This window comes from Ovis aries, chromosome 18 (assembly GCF_016772045.2).
Source record: "Ovis aries strain OAR_USU_Benz2616 breed Rambouillet chromosome 18, ARS-UI_Ramb_v3.0, whole genome shotgun sequence".
NCBI lineage: Eukaryota > Metazoa > Chordata > Mammalia > Artiodactyla > Bovidae > Ovis > Ovis aries.
Genome location: NC_056071.1, coordinates 31,712,261 through 31,730,007, shown reverse-complemented (window position 1 = coordinate 31,730,007; position 17,747 = coordinate 31,712,261). Strand labels below are relative to the sequence as shown.

Sequence of the window (17,747 nt, the reverse complement as noted above, 5' to 3'; positions counted from 1 at the left end):
TTGTGTGGCCAGCGCAGAGAAAGCACAGCCACCAAGGGCTGTGGGAGGAGAGAGAAGGGCGCTTGACCCACCCTGTGAACTCCCAGGAAGGCTTTCCCGAGGTGACCCTTGGGCTATGGCCTGAAGGTGAATTAACTGTCCTGGAAAGGGCAGAGATGGATGTGGCACACCGAGCAAGAACAGCAGGGCAAGGAGGGGGATCAGAAAAGCTGGGGTCTGGAGAGAGGTAAGTTGAGCCAAGAGCCCAGGGGGGCACAAGGGAGATGAAAGGGGACTGGAGTTGCTGTGAGGCTCAGGTGGCTAGTGGCAGAGTGCAGGGCAGAGGCATCTCCTTGGTGTGGCACAGAAAAGACTGGGCGGGCACATGGGTTGAGGCTCTGAGAAAGAGCTTGGACCTAAGGGGTGGAGGATGTGGAGTAAACCTTCTCTGCATGTGGCCCAGGCCCTGAGCTTCTCAGCCATCCACTGCCAAGGTCTCAACCATCCAGCACTGGAGGAATGAGGGGTGTGGGTGTGTGAACTAGGGGTGAAGGAGTTGCCCATACTTTACTTTTTTCAAGTGCCTGATACTCTGCCTCTCTTTCTTCTAGGTGCGAGTTCTTTTAGGAACAAAGAAACAAAAGAATGAGGCTCTAAGGTAGGATTTCAGGCAGGACAGTTGCTGGACTTAAGATTGTAGAGAGGGAGTGACCCCATGGCCTAGCCTACCAGGCTCCTCTGTCCATGGGATTTTTCAGGCAAGAATACTGGGGTCGGTTGCCATTTCCTTCTCCAGGGGATCTTCCCGACCCAGGGATTGAACCCATGTTTCCTGCATCTCCTGCACTGGCAGGCAGATTCTTTACCGCTGAGTCACCTGGGAAGCCCTCCTTTAAGTTAATTGCCTTCAATACTGCTACCAGAAAAGCCGCATTCTGTTTGGCTGGGAGAGAATAGACACATGTCCATGTATGGCTGAGTCCCTTGTTGTTCACCTGAAACTATCACAACACTGTAAATTGGCTATACCCTAATACAAGATAAAAAGTTACAAAAATAAATTATAATGCCAACCCTCTCCAAAAGTATAACCAGGAATTGAAAAGAGAAAAGAATTTTATTATTTTTTAATTCTTTGGTTGCACTGGGTCTTCATTGCTGCATTCGGGCTTTCTCTAGTTGTGGTGAGTGGGAGCTACTCTTCCTTGGGGTGCACGGTCTTCTCATTGCTTAGCTTCTCTTGCAGAGCAAAGCCTCGAGGTGCACAGGTTTCCATAGTTGCAGTTCTGGGGTTCTAGAGCTCTGGCTCTAGCTCCAAGACATGTGGAATCTTCCTGGACCAGGGATTGAACCGATGTCCCCTGCATTGGCAGACGGATTCTTATCCACTGTGCCACCAGGGAAGTCCTCTATTTTACTTTTGCAAAAGAAAGCTCTGTTTTTTTCCCCTGGGTTCTCCATGGTAGGAGGGCTAGTGGGAAGAGGGTCCGACTTACCCCCTCAGAGCCTGGTGCCCACAGCAGGGCTAGGGACAGAAACCTCTCTGAGCTGTTCCTCCCTCAGCTGCCAATGTGATCCCGGCTTCCAGGAGCCACAGGATCTGCGGGCAGCACAAAGAGGTGGGAGGAGATATCAGAGTCCTCCCACCGCGACTGAGTGGATGAAACCCTTAGAAGAAACCTGGCTGTTGTGGCCATAGGCCATGGGCCAAGCTTCGAGGCCCACGCAAGAATGGCAGTTCGGACTCCTAAAGGCCCAGGATCTAGGGGCGCAGGCTTCCAGGCTCTCGGGCACCAACTGCACACTAGAAGCGGTTCCTGAATTTTTATACTGGGGAGTTGGGTGCATTTGGTTGGAGGGGGACCAGGAGCCGGTTTCAGGCTGCAGCAGTATAGCAAGCACCCCGTTTTTATTTAACTTCGGTTGTTTACTTCCAGTAGGGATGGTGGAACTAGTGGAGATTTTGGGGGTACTAAGCACTCGCTCGAGCCACGCCGTCAGACGCCAGTTTAAAGAAGAGCCAAAGGTTAGACACTGGAGAGCTCCTTACTCCGAGGGGGCGGCTCCGCTCCTGCCGAGCTTGGTTGGCGGGGAGGCTAAGCCTCGCGTCTCGGGCGTGCCCAGCTCTCATTGGGGCGGGACCAGGACTGGGCCGGGGAGAGGGCTGGCGGGTACCCGGCTTCCGCGGTGTGGTCTGCCGGGGAGGGGCGGGGTCTGCAGAGATGCTGTGTCCCTGGCGTGGCGCGGGGACAATTAGAGGCCGCTTCGCTTAGCGACGCCAGCGAGAGCCCGGGGGCGGGGAGCGCACGCTCGCAAACCTAAAAGACCAGACCTCACTTTTGTCATTTGGAAAACAGGGCCTGGTTAACCGGCCCTGGCCGAGAGCGGAACTGTAGGTGGGCGGGGCTTTGGTGAGCCGCGGTAGAGAGGTTCAGCGAGAGACTCGGGGCGAAATTGCAGCCCAGTCTGGCCGCGGCGGAGCGCAGGGCATTTCTTTGGTGGGGGCTTATGAACTGCGAAACAATGCTGGTCCACTTACTGCCATCCTCCAACGATGCTCTAGGAAAAAGACACACACACCACCATCCCCTTTCTTCCAGACCCCGTCCTATCATCACAGACCCCGCGTACAAGACTGTCCGATATCGGCTCAAACTGCTGTGCACCTACACTGGGGCTTGGGTGTGCCGCCACGGCTTAAAAAAAATAAAAAACCTGCACAAAGAATAAGGTCTCATTTGCTTCTTCCACATAACCGGTAGTTGGGACCGTCTGCTCGAGTCTCCGTGATCTTTAGCGCCCTCCTGGGCCCCGGAGCCAGGCGTTGCGCTCAAGCCCCGCCTGGTTTTCACGGAGGCGACAGCGAAACAATGCCCTCTTCCCGGCGCGCAGGAAGGGACAGACAGGCACCGGCGGGGTTGGGGCTCCAGCTTTGGGCTCTCGGAGCTGTCCGCCACGGGCTGGGCCCCCGTAGCGTCTTTAGGGCCTACGTGCGACGCGACACGGTGGGAGGGCGGACCGCGGTCAAGGACTTCCCCTCGACCCTAGAGGAACCAGGTTCTGCCGCTGCTCCTCGGAGCCGTACAGAGAAGACAGGTCCTCCAGAGCCTTCGAGTCGGGGGTTAGAGCGGCCTCGGGGCTGAGCCAGGTCTAGCCCGGGCTGAGGACGGCTGCGTCACGGGAGGGGCGGGGCTGCCACGGGCGGAGGCCGGAGCCGGAAGCGGAAGAGGCGCTCGGAGCGGGGAGTGGGGCCTAGCAGCAGCTTGAGCCTGGGAGACCGTGAGTGTGGGGCCCGGGCCCGCGACGGGAGCAGTGGAGGGCGGTGAGTCGGCGGGGAGGGCGCGCTAGGGGTGGGTCCCGGGGCTCTTGGTTCGGTCTCGGGCTACTCCCTTTCGTTTTCTTCTCGGCCCTCCTCAGGCCGCTGCCCCGACCTCTCACCCCTGACCCGCCGCTTCTTCCCCAGAGGGTGATTACCACAGACCCCGACCGCTCGCTCCCGCGAGTCGGCGTCCGAGCGTGAGAGGCCTGAGGCCCCTGCAGAGATCCATTCAGTTTTGGCCCTGTAGCCTGCCCGCGGAATGGGGTCGGGGCCCTACCTGGAATACCCTGGAGGGGCTTTCAGACCCTCCCCTCCCCCTGGCTCGAGGCTTAGTTCGCAGACACCTTCCCCGCGCGGCTTGGAGTTTGATTCGAGCCCAAGCTGGCCTGCCTCCCCCCACCCCCCACCCGCCCACCCCAGGTCGCCCCTCGCATCCACTGGCGGCGGTTACGGGGGACGGGGCTCTGAGATCTCTGGGACCCGAGCGACAGGAAGGGACGCGAGCGAGGGCCGCAGGCCCCCTGCTTGTTTTGTTGTGATGATGGATCCGCTCCAGCACTGAGGAGGGGCCAGGCCCAGCTGACAGTACAAATGCCCGGGCTGCTCCTCGCTCCGGGAGTCTCTGTGCTTTAGTTCCGGGTGCGGGTGTCCTGGCGTAGGGCTGGGGTGGGAATCGCCTGAGCCAGGGCTCCGTCGAAGCGGAGTTGGCAGCCTTCCAGCTTCCCTCCTCCATGCCCTTGAAAAGGAGGAGCGTTTCACCCGGTGGTGGCGGCTTGCAAGGTGGCAGGTTTGAGGTTGCAGTGGTGGGGCAGCGTCAGCCAAAAATAACCGTGGGGCGCTGGGGTGGCAGGGATCCGGGCGGGCAGCCGCTGACCTGGCTGGCTGCTCTTCTTGTCAGCCCAGTTCTCTGGCCAGGAGCAGCAAATGAGATGTAAGCTTGTGCTCAGAAAAAAGCTGGCATCCTCTGCCTGGTTTTCTTCGCATTACCTTTTTCTTCATTGTGCAGAGCAGAGCCTTCCAGAGCATAATTGTGGCCCTTACCTTCTTTTAACAATCTGTTTGCAGAGGTCTAAGAATTAGAGATAATTGACGAGAAATGGGCCCTAGAGCCCTAGCTGGAAATAATGAGCATCTGGTATTTCCAATATTTCAGCTGCCTAGAATGTGTTAAAGGAAGTTATATTCTCTATGATTGCCTTGTGTGTGGTGTTTTATATAGCTCTTATACTTGTCCTCTCCTTTGCCAAGTTGGCTGGGAGGTCGTGTTATCTCCTTTTTCCAGATACGGTAACCAAGGCCCAGAGTGACTTGTAAGAGGTTAAGAGACCAGTAAGCAGCAGCACTGGGATTTTGTTCAGGGTTTTCTACCCAGAGCTCTCTGCCCTATGGTTCCTTGGAAGGGACTTTTAAAATGTCCTTAGGTGGCGCTAGTGGTAAAGAACCCGCCTGCCAATGCAGGAGATGTAAGAGATGCAGGTTCCATCCCTGGGTGGAGAAGATCACCTGGAGAAGGGCATGGTAACCACTCCAGTATTCTTGCCTGGAGAATCCCATGGACAGAGCAGCCTGGCAGGCTACAGTCCATAGGGTCACAGAGTCAGACATGACTGAATTGACTTAGCATGCGCACATGCAATGCTCTTAAGGCATTTAACACAGAGTTACCTGGAACCTTTTTAATGTTGTTAGTGAAAAGCTGCCTTCAGTACATCTTGTGGGCCCAGACCTGTGCTAGGCATTTGACCTTAAGGCATGTACTAGGCATGTTACTTACAGGGTGGCATAATTTAATCCTCACAGAGCTATCCCCGTGTTGTAAGAGGAAGCTGAAGGTTGCAGTGGTTTAATAACTTGCCTAAAGGCACAAGCTGGAAATGGCAGTGCCAGGATTCAGATTGACTTCTCTCTGACTTTGAAGCTATGCTGTTTCCATTAACGTGACCGTGTCTGTACATGAATCTTGTAGGTCCCAGGAGGGAGTCTTTGGCCTGTTGTGAACTAGATCAGGTCTTCCAGGTCTGATGCTTTGCCCAGTGAGGATGGGCAGTGCCTTTGTTCTGATCACTGGAGCATCTTCCGTGTCACTTAGTGAGATGTGAGATACTGCCTTCATTGCATTGCTTGGGGACCTGACCCAGCCATAATGGCAGGGAAACAGTGAAACATTAATCTGCTGATAACCAAAACAGAGCTGCAGTCTGAGCTCTTGAGCTGTTACAGAATATTTAGGGTTTTGAGTGATTTGTAAAAGGTTAAGAGACCAGTAAGCAGCAGCACTGGGATTTTGTTCAGGGTTTTCTACCCAGAGCTCTCTCCCCTATGGTTCTTTGGAAGGGACTTTTAAAATGTCCTTAGGTGGCGCTAGTGGTAAAGAACCCGCCTGCCAATGCAGGAGATGTAAGAGATGCAGGTTCCATCCCTGGGTGGAGAAGATCACCTGGAGAAGGGCATGGCAACCACTCCAGTATTCAAGGGTTGCTGGGGCCTAGACTTTCAGGTGGAGGGCAGAAGACAGCTGCTAGCCAGGAGATTGAGGGCAGTGACTTTCTTGGGATCCCAGGAAAGCTCCCAGGTGTTTTATCAGATATGCTTTGGTGACCTGCTCATTCAAGGAGAGCTGTTCCATCCTTTTCTCCTCCAGACAGACCCTTCTCATGAGATGGGGCAGCCTCAATGGATTTTCCAAAAATGTGCTTCATCAGGCAAGCCCAGGACTGACCACCATTGGTTGACTATGGCCAAGTGAAGGATTGGGAGGGAGGCTGGCTGCAGTCTCTGACCGAGCCCTCCCAAGGAGGCAGTGTCATGTTTTGGGGTATGGGTGGAACGGGGAGCTGGCCTCACATAGCACATGGCTGAACCAACCTGGCAATTTCCTGTGGTGAATGTAAATTCCCACTGAACTAGGAGTAATGGGGTGGGGCCCTTTTGGCCTGCCTCTGTGAACATAGAGCCTGTCAGACAGACAGCCTTCTGGCTCCTCCTGAGATGGGCACAGAAGAGGGTACTGGAGCAGGGGATTTAGAAGAGGGAACAATAATGGTCCTGTTGGGGGTGAGGCACTGCCTGGGCATGGCACCAGTGGCAGGTGGTGTAAGGGTGCGAAATAGGCCTCAGGCAACTAACTTGGTTGCTCTGAAGACACCTGGCATCTTTGCTGATTCTGAGACTGAATTTAGACCAACAAGGGCTGCATAGACCCCCATGTCTGCTTGACCAGACCCTCAGGTGGGCTCGGGAATGTTTTGGGGCCCCTCTTTGTCCGAGGACTAGCCTGCTCATTTCTGCCTGTGGCTCCTCACACTGATTTGTAGTCCTGACTCCCTTGAGTGGGGTACCGTTCAGGGCCTCAACCAGGCAACTTGGCTTCTCAAACTCGAGGTCTTTCACCCCTTGCTCCTGCGTGTTGGCTCCCTGCCAGCAGCCTTTTGACTGTGACCTCTGGCTCAACAGAACAGGCCTTTCCTAGGACCCTACAGACGAGCAGGAGGGAGCTGAGCATGAGAGGCTCCCTTTCTTCCCCGGGGGTCTTCTGTGGTGGTGCTCACCAGCCCCTTCCTGCATTTGGCCTCAACACCGGTCCTGGCTCACCTGGTTCCCTGAGTGCTCAGGCCACTAGGCCAAAGCTGTGCTGGGGAGGCAGCTGTTTGTTTGTTCACCAGTAGAGAAGGGTGTTACCCATTGTCTGCTGTTTGACCAGTGTGACCTCAGAGTTCTTCATCACTTCATAAACCCCTGGGAGGGGCTGCCCCCAAACAGAACAATGGGCCTCTTCAGGAGTGCCTAGGCAGCCCAGTGGCTGGCTGCATGTTCAGCAGGGCTTTCTGTTTCCGTGGCCCAGATGCATCACTGTAAGCGATACCGTTCCCCTGAGCCAGACCCATACCTGAGCTACCGATGGAAGAGGAGGCGGTCTTACAGTCGGGAACACGAAGGGAGATTGCGATACCCGTCTCGAAGGGAGCCGCCGCCACGGAGATCTCGGTCTAGAAGGTGAGAGGGAGTTAGGTGGGAAGGGAGGACCCCTTCCCCCTTGGGCTGGGGAGATGGTCTGGAGGCTTGTGACCCCTGGGCCTCTTCAGGCGGCTGCGCCTCTGCCTGGCTGCACCTGGGTCACCACCCTGCCCTCTCCCGTCTCCTCCTCTGATCTCAGCTGCATCCCCTGGCCTTTGTTCACCGCCATCCTGCCACCCCTTCTTTGTCTGTCTTTGAGTCTTCCTTCTCCTAACATGTTCCCCTGTTTTGTAGGCCAGCATCTCCCCTCCTGACCTCTGAGCCTTCCTCAGTGTGGGTTAGGAACATAATCTCAGCCCTTTCCAGAGGTTGGTCTCTGGTCTTATCTCCAGCCCTAGGCCAAACTTACAGTCTTAGCAGGCCACCGAGAGCTCTGTGATAGGGGAGCCCTCAGAGGCCCTCTGCCACGCTACCTGGCCCCCCACCCCACCCCCCATGCTCTGCCTCTTGCTGCCCTGGAAGGATGCCTTCAGGAGCCCCAGGTCTGGAGACTGGAGTTCACATACATGTGCTCCCCCTCCCCACCTCCCATAGTCCAGATGCCTCTGCTCCAAAAGACGACCCTTGTGAGCCCTTTGCAAGCACCCCACCACAAGTTTTGCCTGGCAGCAGGAGCCTGCGTGGGGGGAGGAAATTCTGACCAGTGACTCTTGGCAGCCATGACCGCTTGCCCTACCAGAGGAGATACCGGGAGCACCGTGACAGCGACACATACCGGTGTGAAGACCGGAGCCCATCCTTTGGAGAGGACTACTATGGATCTTCACGTTGCCATCATCGCCGGCGATCACGGGAGAGGGAGCCGTACCGGACCCGCAAGCATGCCCACCACTGTCACAAACGCCGCACCAGGTCTTGTAGCAGCGCCTCCTCGGTGAGTGGTGGCCAGAGTGTGCTGGCTGGGGCTTGAAGGCCTCGTCTCTTTCTAGCCTTCTCTCAGGTGGCTGGTCTGGGTGAGTACTGCCAGCCGTATGCACGCGCGTTTGGTGTGTGTGTGTGTGTATGTGTTGTCTGGTCCAGTTGCAGGGCTGAACAGGGGCCCAGCTCCTCTGTCTTCTGGCCCACTGGCAATGGCAACTTAGGGGTTCTGGTTCCGGCGCTGGCTGGCCTCTGGCCTCCCTGTCTCCACACTGCTCCAGGCACAGGCCACGTGTGTGAGTGGCCAGGGTCACTTCTTCAGGATCCTTAATAGGGTTGCTGGTATGTGGTCTGGAGCTGTTTGACCTGGTCCTTCCCACCCAGAGATTGCCCCGCCACACAGCTGAGTGCTCTAACTGGCGTGGACTGCATCCACCTCTGCAGTCTCCTCTCCACACCCCTCACCAGAGGCCTGGAGGCTGGAGTGCCCATGGGTGGAGGGCTGGGTCCGTCCGTCAGTGAGCTTGGACTGGGACCTGCCCTCTGACCTTCAGGCTTGCCCTCTTCAGTCTAGCCTCTTCATGTGAGGGGCAGTCAAGGCGAGGGGGATGAGCTGCCTGTGGGGCGGGGCAGAAAGGCCCCAGCTCCAGGCCGTGTCCAGTTGCAGGTCACACGCCCAGAGCAGGGCCTGGAAGCATTCTTCTTGCGGAGTGTTGTACAGATCTCTGCTGAGACCAGGATCCTGCTCTGCGCTCAGCTCTCTGGGAAGGAAGGCCAGTTTGTGTCTTGGAGGGTATATGCCGTCTTGTCTTCCCTTCCCAGCCCTCTGCCTTGGCTCCCTGGCTCCCGGCCTCGAGGCCCCGAGGAGTGGTGGTGCCGCAGTGGAGGGGGGCCAGGTGTCTCTCTGCCGAGCTTTCCCGTGACTTCTCTGAGTGGCCGTGGGTTGAGGGTTGACTGGGCACACGGCATGGCCTGGTGCCCTCTCTGCACACTGCCACAGGTGTGTGGCTCTGCTTCTTCTCTTTTTGGTGCCCTTTGTTGTCATGAGGCTCAAGTTGGGTCTGGCCTGTGAGTCGCCTCGGTGCCAAGGCCAGGGCAGGAGCTGGCTTGGGGCCTGTGTGGGCCGTTGTGGTGGTAGGCCTTGGAGAGTAGGCCGGCCCAGAGGATCCAGCGCTCCTTCTCTGCTCGAGGCTGGTGGTGCAAGGGCTGCCGACGGAAGGCTGGTTCTGCTGGTGATGCTGAGTCTGGCCACAGATGCTGTCTAGGGGCAGGTGGCAGCTGTCGGGTGTGTGCAGGACCGCGTGGGCAGACAGACTGGGCATTCTGCAGCTGAACCAGAGTGGCCTCTGACCGTTCTGGATGATCTGACCAAGGCTCGGCCCGCCGTCTTCTTGCACCCTTCTCACTGCGTCTTCACCCTGGCTGAAGCCGACACGGGAGGGCCGGGAGGGGGAGACTCAGTGGAGGAGGGAGTCAGGCCTGCGACTCTCCACATGGCCCGGCCCCTTAGCGGCAGAGGCTGGGCGTCTTTCTGAGCATTTGCGGCGCCTTTCTTTTAGATAATGTCCGAGTTTTCTTTACATACCTGTAGCTGTTTTTACTTTTCTGTTTTTGAAGTCAGTTTGTGTCTTGACGTGTCCCTTGCAATATCCCTATCGTTATATATGCTGTGTGCCTTATGAAATGCTGGGATCTGGAAAATCCAATCAACCAACCCACCGGCTCCTCACCGTCTCCACCTCTGCCTTTGACTGACACCTCAATCTGTCAATCGGAACCGCCTACCATGCGATTGGTCGGATGGCGTTTCGGGGGGCGGTGCATGCAGAGAAGCCAACAGAGCAGTAAGCGCAGCAGCCGGAGTGTGGAAGATGACAAGGAGGGCCACCTGGTGTGCCGGATCGGCGATTGGCTCCAAGAGCGATGTACAGCCACCTTTCGTAAAACTTTACCTCTCTACTTTCTATCCCCCTTGTTAGACGAGACCTCTCCTGCCCGAGGGGCCGCTATTGCGCGTGGTGCCTTAGAGGGGCCACCAGTAATTGCCTGAATGACACAGACTCTAGCAACTTCTGTTTTTAAGAGTGTAGCAGTGAGAAAGAAACCTTTTATGTTTTTGAGAATTTGAATGCTGTGAACTTGCAGGAGCTGCCAGCCCTCCGTCCTCCAGGCTCTCATGCCCTGTTTCTTTTCTCTCCTAGATGAGATCGTGGGGAACCTGGGTGAAGGCACCTTTGGCAAGGTGGTGGAGTGCTTGGACCATGCCAGGTGAGCTCTCTTCCTGGGAAGAGCTGGCCCGAGGTTCTTGAAGGTGGTGGCAGAGCTTAACCTTTTTCTCTCTGAAGAGTAGCACCAAACTCCTGTGCATGTTGGGTTTTTGCTGATCCCCTAAAATAGGGAGAAATTCCTGGGATTCCTGGGCGTGTGGCATCTCTGCCTAAGAACTGTTGGTCACTGAATGGTGCTGTTCCAGTTTCCCCACTTCCTCAGGGCTGTGGTGATCAGAACAGGGCAAAACCCTGGCCCCTCCATGGTCTGGATCTGCTTCCTATGAGCTCTTTTTAGGGGCCTGGCAGGGGTTTGGGCATACTGCTGAGTCCAACTCAAGCATGAGCCTCCACCGTCTGGAGGTCTGCCTGAGAGGTCATGCAGGCCCCCATTGAGAGGAGCAAGACCCTGGGCTTTCTCACCAAGTGGGCTGCTGCTTTCTGCAGCGTGGCTAGAGTGTGCTCGGGTAGAGCAGGGGTACACCTGTGTGAGTTGGGATCCTGCTGGGGGTCCCTTGCCCCCTTATAGACTGAAGAGTGAAAAATTTTTTTGTCCCTTGCCATTCCTTGAGACCAGAACCCTTGCCTCCTCTCCCTTAGGCTGGGAGGCTGCCGCCTGCGAACCCACTGCCTTTGAGCCTTAAATGGCCTCTCTTTGGTGTGGCACTTTGGCCAGAAAGTGCTTGTGTCCTTGCTGTCTCATTTGAGCCACGTGTTGCCTGTACGTGACTCTTGTATGATTTTAGGGATGAAGAAATATGCTCAGGGTCCGCCTGTATCCCCCAGCTCTCGAATGGAGGAGCCTGGGTACTGCTGTACTTGGCGCTTCCATGTTGAGGGGTGCCTGGAAAGGACAGTTAAACCTAGCAATTCAGCCCGCCATGTGACCCCAATTTAAGGTGGTGATTATTACCAACGAAGCCTCCCTGGGCACCCAGTTCCCATTTAAACACCCTTCAGACCCCTTGTGGCCCAAGAAGTTAGGGACATGTAGAGTATACAGTGGTAGAGGTGGCAGATCTGAGAGCTGTGCCGCCTGGGGCTCTCTGTGCTGTCACTCTGAGCAGCCAGATGGGAAGCGAGTCTTTGAAGTCACTAAAGGGCAGGCCCAGAGTTCAGGGAACCTTTAGCGAGTCCAGAGGGAGTTGGCCAGTGGGCTTGTTGTGAGAAGGCAGAATTCAGTTCCACATAAGGAAGGGCCGCCCAACTCTGGCAGTAGCTGTGTGGAAGTGATGAGCTCGTCTCAAGGGTCGGAATGCTATTAAGGGATGCTGTTCCAGGAGTCTGGAGTTACGGCTTTTCCTCTGAGGTCCTTTCCTACCCTGAAAATCTGGAAAAATGGGATGAGAAAAATGCACGGTGTTCTAGAAAATGCCTCTGCCCTTCGACCTGTGAACCTTTCTGGCACCAAGGCCAGCTTCCCAGAGGCCTTAGGCCACACCCTTGTGGGCCAGGGCTTATCACTCTGGTTTCCCACTGGGCATATGAGCACTGGCTCTCCCTTCCTGAGAGTGTTGCGCCTGGTAGCCTAACCGCCCCAGTCATTCTCTGCTGGGCACCTGCTCGTGGCATACAGGGGTAGTTCTGGGGGTAAGGTGGGAGGTGTGGAGCAGGAGTTATTAAAATCCTCATTGGACACTAAATAAGGGTTCCTGGCACTCAGGGTCTCTGACAAATGCCATGGCTGGTATTGAGGCAGGTGGGGCCAAGAGGTTCACTGAGGGATCGGTCCTGGGGTTCAGTGAGGGGAAGAGCCTCTGCTGGCACCTTTCCCTCCTGCCAGGCTCTCACTCCCTCCTGGAAGCCCAGGAGGAGCAGTTTGTGTAGAGTTGGTGATGTGTTCAGGAAAGTCAGCAGGTGCAGCAGAGGGTTCTGAGTGGGTGGCCTAGCCAGGGTCAGGACTGACTGGACTCCAGGTCAGGTAACTGAGCAAGCTCTAGGGCTGGTGCTGGTCAGCAGGATAGGGCTCTGCTCCTCTGCCCACTCCACCCAGGGGCTGGCAGCAGCTGAGATCATAAAAACCTAAGACTGGCACGGTTGTCAACAGCAGCTTCGTATTGCACAGGTAGAGGTCTGGAGTTGTGTGGGGCAGGCTGGGCATCAAGAGTCTGCTGTCTTCAGGGCAGCCTTGTTCCTGGAGTCCTAAGTAGCATTTGCCAGGAGTCGCTGGGTTGGGGTGGAGGGTGGGGGAAGGGCTGCATACCTTTTCATGAGGACTGCTGCTTCCTTCCCCGGTCCAGAGGGAAGTCTCAGGTTGCCCTGAAGATCATCCGCAACGTAGGCAAGTACCGGGAGGCCGCCCGGCTAGAAATCAACGTTCTCAAGAAGATCAAGGAGAAGGACAAAGAGAACAAGTTGTGAGTGTCGGCAGGAAATGGGTGGGAAGCTTCCTAGGGGTCAGTGTGTGTCCGGTCCAGTGGCCCAGACCCACTGGGACTGAGCAGTGTCTTTTGCCGGGTTGGCACCATGCCTTCTCCCAACAGCCAGAGCAAGGGGAGTCCGGTGAGTGAGTCTTGCTGGAAGGAACATCTGGGTTTCAGTCTAAGCTCCACTGCAACCAGCTCTCTGTTCTGAGGTGGCCTCCTTGCCCTGCATTTGTGAATTAGAGGCTTCACTGGGTTGTGGTGGGCATTAGACAAGATATAAACCCAAAACTGTTCAGGGTGCTCATGTAGTCAGAGATATCCGAAGGAGCACACAGACACGGAGCGTTCCCCTCCGCTAAGCACTGTGCTGAGCCCTGCAGACTCAGGAAGCTCGGCAGAGGGCACTTGTCCTGTGGAGTGGCCTGGTTATGCCATCTCTCTCTGAGAGCAGGGACTGTGCCCATAGTTTTCTCTTTGTGAATCTGCATCCTGTCTGTGACCCAGCATCCTGGGAGGGAGTGGGGACTGTCTTCACCTGAGGAAGCAGGTGGGCAGCCAGCCCCCAGCACAGACCCTGAGCCCCATCCGTCCTTCTCCAGCCTGTGCGTCTTGATGTCTGACTGGTTCAACTTCCACGGTCACATGTGCATCGCCTTTGAGCTCCTGGGCAAGAACACCTTTGAGTTCCTAAAGGAGAATAACTTCCAGCCTTACCCTCTACCACATGTCCGGCACATGGCCTACCAGCTCTGCCACGCCCTTAGATGTAAGTTCCCACCTCAAGTGGAGCAGGGGGAGCCTCCTGTCTGCAGCAGAGGCACCTGGTGGCCCTGCCCTCCCATCAGGTGCTCCAACACATTGCTGACTGTTCTGCTGGGCCCGAGACACTAGGGCCCCTTTGGTTGAAAGGCCTCCAAGTAGGAATCTGTGACGACGGAGAGGCTGCAGTCCCCTCCAGGGGCCTGCGGAGCTGGCCTCTGACCCCAGGCTCTCCGGAAGAGAAGGGAGAGAGCTGCTCTAGGATTAGCCCCGTACCATCCCCATGCCTACCTTCCTGCATAAGATGAAGAGGTCGCAGACTGACCTGGTAGATCCCACCCACAGATCCTGTCACACAGACACCATGTCTCACCATCATTTCCCGTCTGTCCGCCAGTCTCTTAAGGTGGTACCTGTGCTCAGTGCTGCAGGATTTGTAGTGGTTGAAACAGGTTGGAAAGGCTCACTGGAGAGAAGGTGGCTAGACCTAGAGCTAGACTAGCAGGGTCTGCATAGATGGCGGGACTGGGGAGAGCGTTCCAAGCCAGGTGAGCCACCCAGCGCTGGCACAGAGCCTGGCATGTGCTGCAGCTCACTGTGGTGAAGAGAGGGCCCATGTAAAGAGAGACGGGCTACACTGTCGGGGGGGTCGAGTGCCAGATGGAAAAAGTGATGAATGGCAGGGTACAACCATCGGTGGGACAGGGTTGGAGGGAAAAGGCAGACGTCCCCCTGCTCGGGGATGAGGGGAGAAAGGCAGGACTGGCTTCATTGTTTCATAGGGAGCCCTGTGCTTGGTTTAATGCTCTCCTACTACTATCTTTAGATTCTAAGTAACTTTTGAATAAGGAGACCTACATTTTCATTTTGCCTTGGGCCTTGCAAATTATGTAGCAGGTGCTTGGGAGAGGGAACCACCCCAAGACTGATCCTGCAGCTTTGGTGAGAGACCTGGTCCCCTGCAGACAGATGGAAGGAGGTTTTCTAAATGGAAGGCATCTCCCCTGCCCCCTCAAGAATTAGAACCCTCTGAGTTCATAAGTACAGAGAACCCTTGAGAGGGAAGCCCTGGCAGAGGCAGTGTGCCACTGCTGGGGTTAGGGGCTGAGGGCTCCAGCAGGCTGGCTCTGGAGGAGGGAGCTGGCCTAGCGCTGGCAGGCGGGCCAGAGAGGAAGCCCAGGTTTTCAGTGTCTGCTTCCCTCCTCTCCTGCTCCCCCAGTTCTACATGAGAACCAACTGACCCACACAGACTTGAAGCCAGAGAACATCCTATTTGTGAATTCTGAGTTTGAAACCCTCTACAATGAGCACAAGGTATTTATTGGTGGGGTAAAGATTGAGGCCCTGTTCTAGGAGTCGGTTACCTACCAGTGCAGACTTCTGACCTGGCTCCCCTTCCCTGCCCTTCAGAGCTGTGAGGAGAAGTCAGTGAAGAACACCAGCATCCGAGTGGCTGACTTCGGCAGTGCTACCTTTGACCATGAGCATCACACGACCATCGTGGCCACCCGTCACTATCGTCCACCTGAGGTGATCCTTGGTGAGTGACTGCAGCTCCGAGCCCAATAGAGCAGGCACTGTTTGGCAAGCTATGAAAACAGGGAGTGTGGTGCTTGTCCACACCTGGAGCCATGGCTTGAGTCTCTGTGGTTGTTGACTTGGTCTTAAGAAAGGGACTTCTACTGGGTTTGGGCCAGGAGTCTTGCCAGACAGCGTGGTAGCTGCCCTGTGACCTCTAGGCTGGGAGCACAGAGCTGAGTCTCATAGCCCACCCCATCTTGGCTTTCAGAGCTGGGCTGGGCACAGCCCTGCGATGTCTGGAGCATCGGCTGCATTCTCTTTGAGTACTACCGGGGCTTCACACTCTTCCAGGTAAGGCCTCTCCCTCATCACCCCTCAACCCTAAGCTGCAGAGGCCTGGTGTGGGAGGGACCCCCACCCACCCATCAGCATGCTGTGAGATTAGACTCCTGAGGGTTGTAGGTGCTTGGGAAGGAAGAGGTCAGTCAGGGTAGCTGGAACACTCAGGGACTCCTGCAGTCAGTCATCAGGGACGGAGAACTGGGGTGGGAGGAGTGTTCCAGGCAAGGGGCACAGCGTGAGTGAGGGCATGGAGGTGGGCCGGGGCAGGGCACTTTCTGGGGAGAGGGAGGAACTAGCCAGAATGAGTCCTCATGCAGCACACTGGAAGGGTCGAGAAGTCACCCTGAGGGAAGAGGCTGGCTTCCTCCCTGGTCCCAGGCTGCCACCACATCAGAAGGGCTGCGGCTGCTATCCCATTGGTGGGTTTGCACCTCCTGGGGCAGGGAGAAACCTTGACTGTCTTTCTTATCCCTTATTCTCCGAGGGACCTTGAGGGGGTGGAGGCTGTCATGATTCCCACTTGCTGTGTCCCTCACCCTTCCACAGACCCACGAGAACCGAGAGCATCTGGTGATGATGGAGAAGATCCTAGGGCCCATCCCATCACACATGATCCACCGGACAAGGTAAGGATGTGTCTCGGAGTGACCTGGCTGAGCTGTTGCCCAGACCTTCCTGCTGGGTCAGGCCAGGGTCCCCTGCCTTGCTTCGCTGCTCTTCTCTGCGCTGCTGCTCTTTCTGGCTTTAAGACTCCACCCTTCCTGTCTTTTGTTTTCAGGAAGCAGAAATATTTCTACAAGGGGGGCCTGGTTTGGGATGAGAACAGTTCTGACGGCCGGTATGTGAAGGAGAACTGCAAACCTCTGAAGGTCAGTTTCTGGCTTCCCTCAGCTCAACTCATGCCAAGGAGACCCCAGGCACTGGGCAGAGGCCAGACAGCTAAAAATGGCCTCCTCGTTCCAGCTCTGTGGGAGCCTGTGCCCACGGCTGCCAGGTGCTGGCAGTGAGGCTTCTTGCAAACTGAACTAGAGGGGCCCTTAGCTCTTCCCCTTCCCCACAGGGTGGCTCTGATGTAATCGGGGCATCCGAAGAGCCAGATATCCGAGACCCTGCTACTTCCCATTCCCTTTTTTCTCACCTGGCAGGACTGAGGGGAGGGTGAGGGAAGACCTAGACATGGCCAGGAAGCCTCTGTCAACTGCATTTGGTGCTTGGACAAGTGAATTTCACAGAGGGGCTGTGTACCCACCTGTCAGAACTTTGCACATGGGGGCAGAGGCATCAAGTCAGCAAGATACCCGGTAGCCTGACAAAGTTCAGAGCAGACATGATTGTAGGCGCGAAAAGCAAAGAGCTGTTCCTTGTCCAGGAGGGCAGTAGTCGTCCTCCAGGGGGGCATGCTGCCTCCTCAGCCATGCAGCAAGGCTTCCCAGAGGCAAGGGGACCAGCTGTGGCCTCCCACGGCCCGCCATCACACTGAGGCACCTTGTGTCCCTGAGCAGAGTTACATGCTCCAAGACACTCTGGAGCACGTGCAGCTGTTTGACCTGATGAGGAGGATGTTAGAATTTGACCCTGCCCAGCGCATCACACTGGCGGAGGCCCTGCTGCACCCCTTCTTTGCTGGTCTGACCCCTGAGGAGCGGTCCTTCCACACCAGCCGCAACCCAAGCAGATGACAGGCGTGCAGCCACTGCACCGGAGATGGAGAGCGGGACTGGACTGCCCGGCCCCTCCTCCAACCTCTACCACCGGCCCCAGGGCCAGAGCCACGCAGTGAACAGTGCAATGTGAAGGAAGGCAGGAGCCTGCAGGGGAGGAGACCTGATGCCCAGCTGCCAGAAAGCACAGATTTGACCCAAGCTATTTATATGTTGTAAAGTTATAATAAAGTGTTTCTTACTGTTTGTAACCCCTGGTACCAGTTTGTCCATCTCCAGGCTCCTTGCCTTCTCCCCTCCCTACCTTATTAATAAAGTCTTTCTTAGCGGTGCCACTTGTGGAGAGCTACGTGTGAACTGGGCCAGGCCCGGAAAGGCTAGCCAGCAGCTCGGGTGTCCCCGAGCCCAGGAGAGCAGCAGTAGGCCTGCTCAAGTCTGGAAAGGCACCTGGGCCTGTCCTGCACCTGCTTCCCTGCTGGCCCCTGTGCCTCTCAGCCCCAAAGAACATGCCAAGACTGGCCCACCAGCTTTACCTTTCCTTCCAGCCCTGTCTCTGGCCGAGACGTCAGGCTGTGTATGCCCAATAACTGGCTTGTTGAGGTCAAGTGTGAGGATCAAGGCAGGTTCTCAGGGCTGGGGATCCAGTGCCTCACTGCACTGC

The 17,747-nt window shown here is 56.4% G+C and overlaps 1 protein-coding gene and 1 long non-coding RNA gene across 4 annotated transcripts; one reads left to right on the top strand and one right to left on the bottom strand.

Annotated features, from left to right (window-relative positions):
* Positions 1–1,077: 1,077 nt before the first annotated feature.
* On the bottom strand, positions 1,078–3,158 carry LOC132658085 (uncharacterized). The gene is made up of 2 exons (XR_009597096.1): positions 2,519–3,158; positions 1,078–1,579 (listed from the first exon to the last, which is right to left on the bottom strand). It is a non-coding gene; the product is annotated as an uncharacterized LOC132658085 (long non-coding RNA).
* A 52-nt stretch (positions 3,159–3,210) lies between these two features.
* CLK3 (CDC like kinase 3) lies at positions 3,211–17,337 on the top strand. Of its 3 annotated transcripts, none has more exons than XM_004017854.6 (13): positions 3,211–3,258; positions 7,140–7,291; positions 7,970–8,186; positions 9,999–10,095; positions 10,372–10,438; positions 12,678–12,794; positions 13,403–13,569; positions 14,782–14,876; positions 14,973–15,102; positions 15,352–15,434; positions 15,972–16,051; positions 16,204–16,294; positions 16,928–17,337. In XM_004017854.6, the coding sequence occupies exons 2-13, from the start codon at positions 7,140–7,142 to the stop codon at positions 17,102–17,104; spliced, it is 1,473 nt and encodes a 490-aa protein (XP_004017903.1). In that variant the 5' UTR covers positions 3,211–3,258; the 3' UTR covers positions 17,105–17,337. The 3 variants fall into 3 exon arrangements, with proteins under 3 accessions (XP_004017903.1, XP_004017902.1, XP_027812986.1); XM_004017853.5 differs by having other exon boundaries at positions 3,211–3,301; XM_027957185.3 differs by having other exon boundaries at positions 3,211–3,301; positions 7,117–7,291.
* Positions 17,338–17,747: the final 410 nt, after the last annotated feature.

Bases quoted from the DNA above. Each gene is read 5' to 3' on its own strand.
- CLK3 (XM_004017854.6), top strand. From the start codon at position 7,140: ATGCATCACTGTAAGCGATACCGTTCCCCTGAGCCAGACCCATACCTG. The intron at 7,292-7,969 runs GTGAGAGGGAGT...GACTCTTGGCAG, and splicing joins CGGAGATCTCGGTCTAGAAG to CCATGACCGCTTGCCCTACC. The intron at 8,187-9,998 runs GTGAGTGGTGGC...CGGTGCATGCAG, and splicing joins CTTGTAGCAGCGCCTCCTCG to AGAAGCCAACAGAGCAGTAA.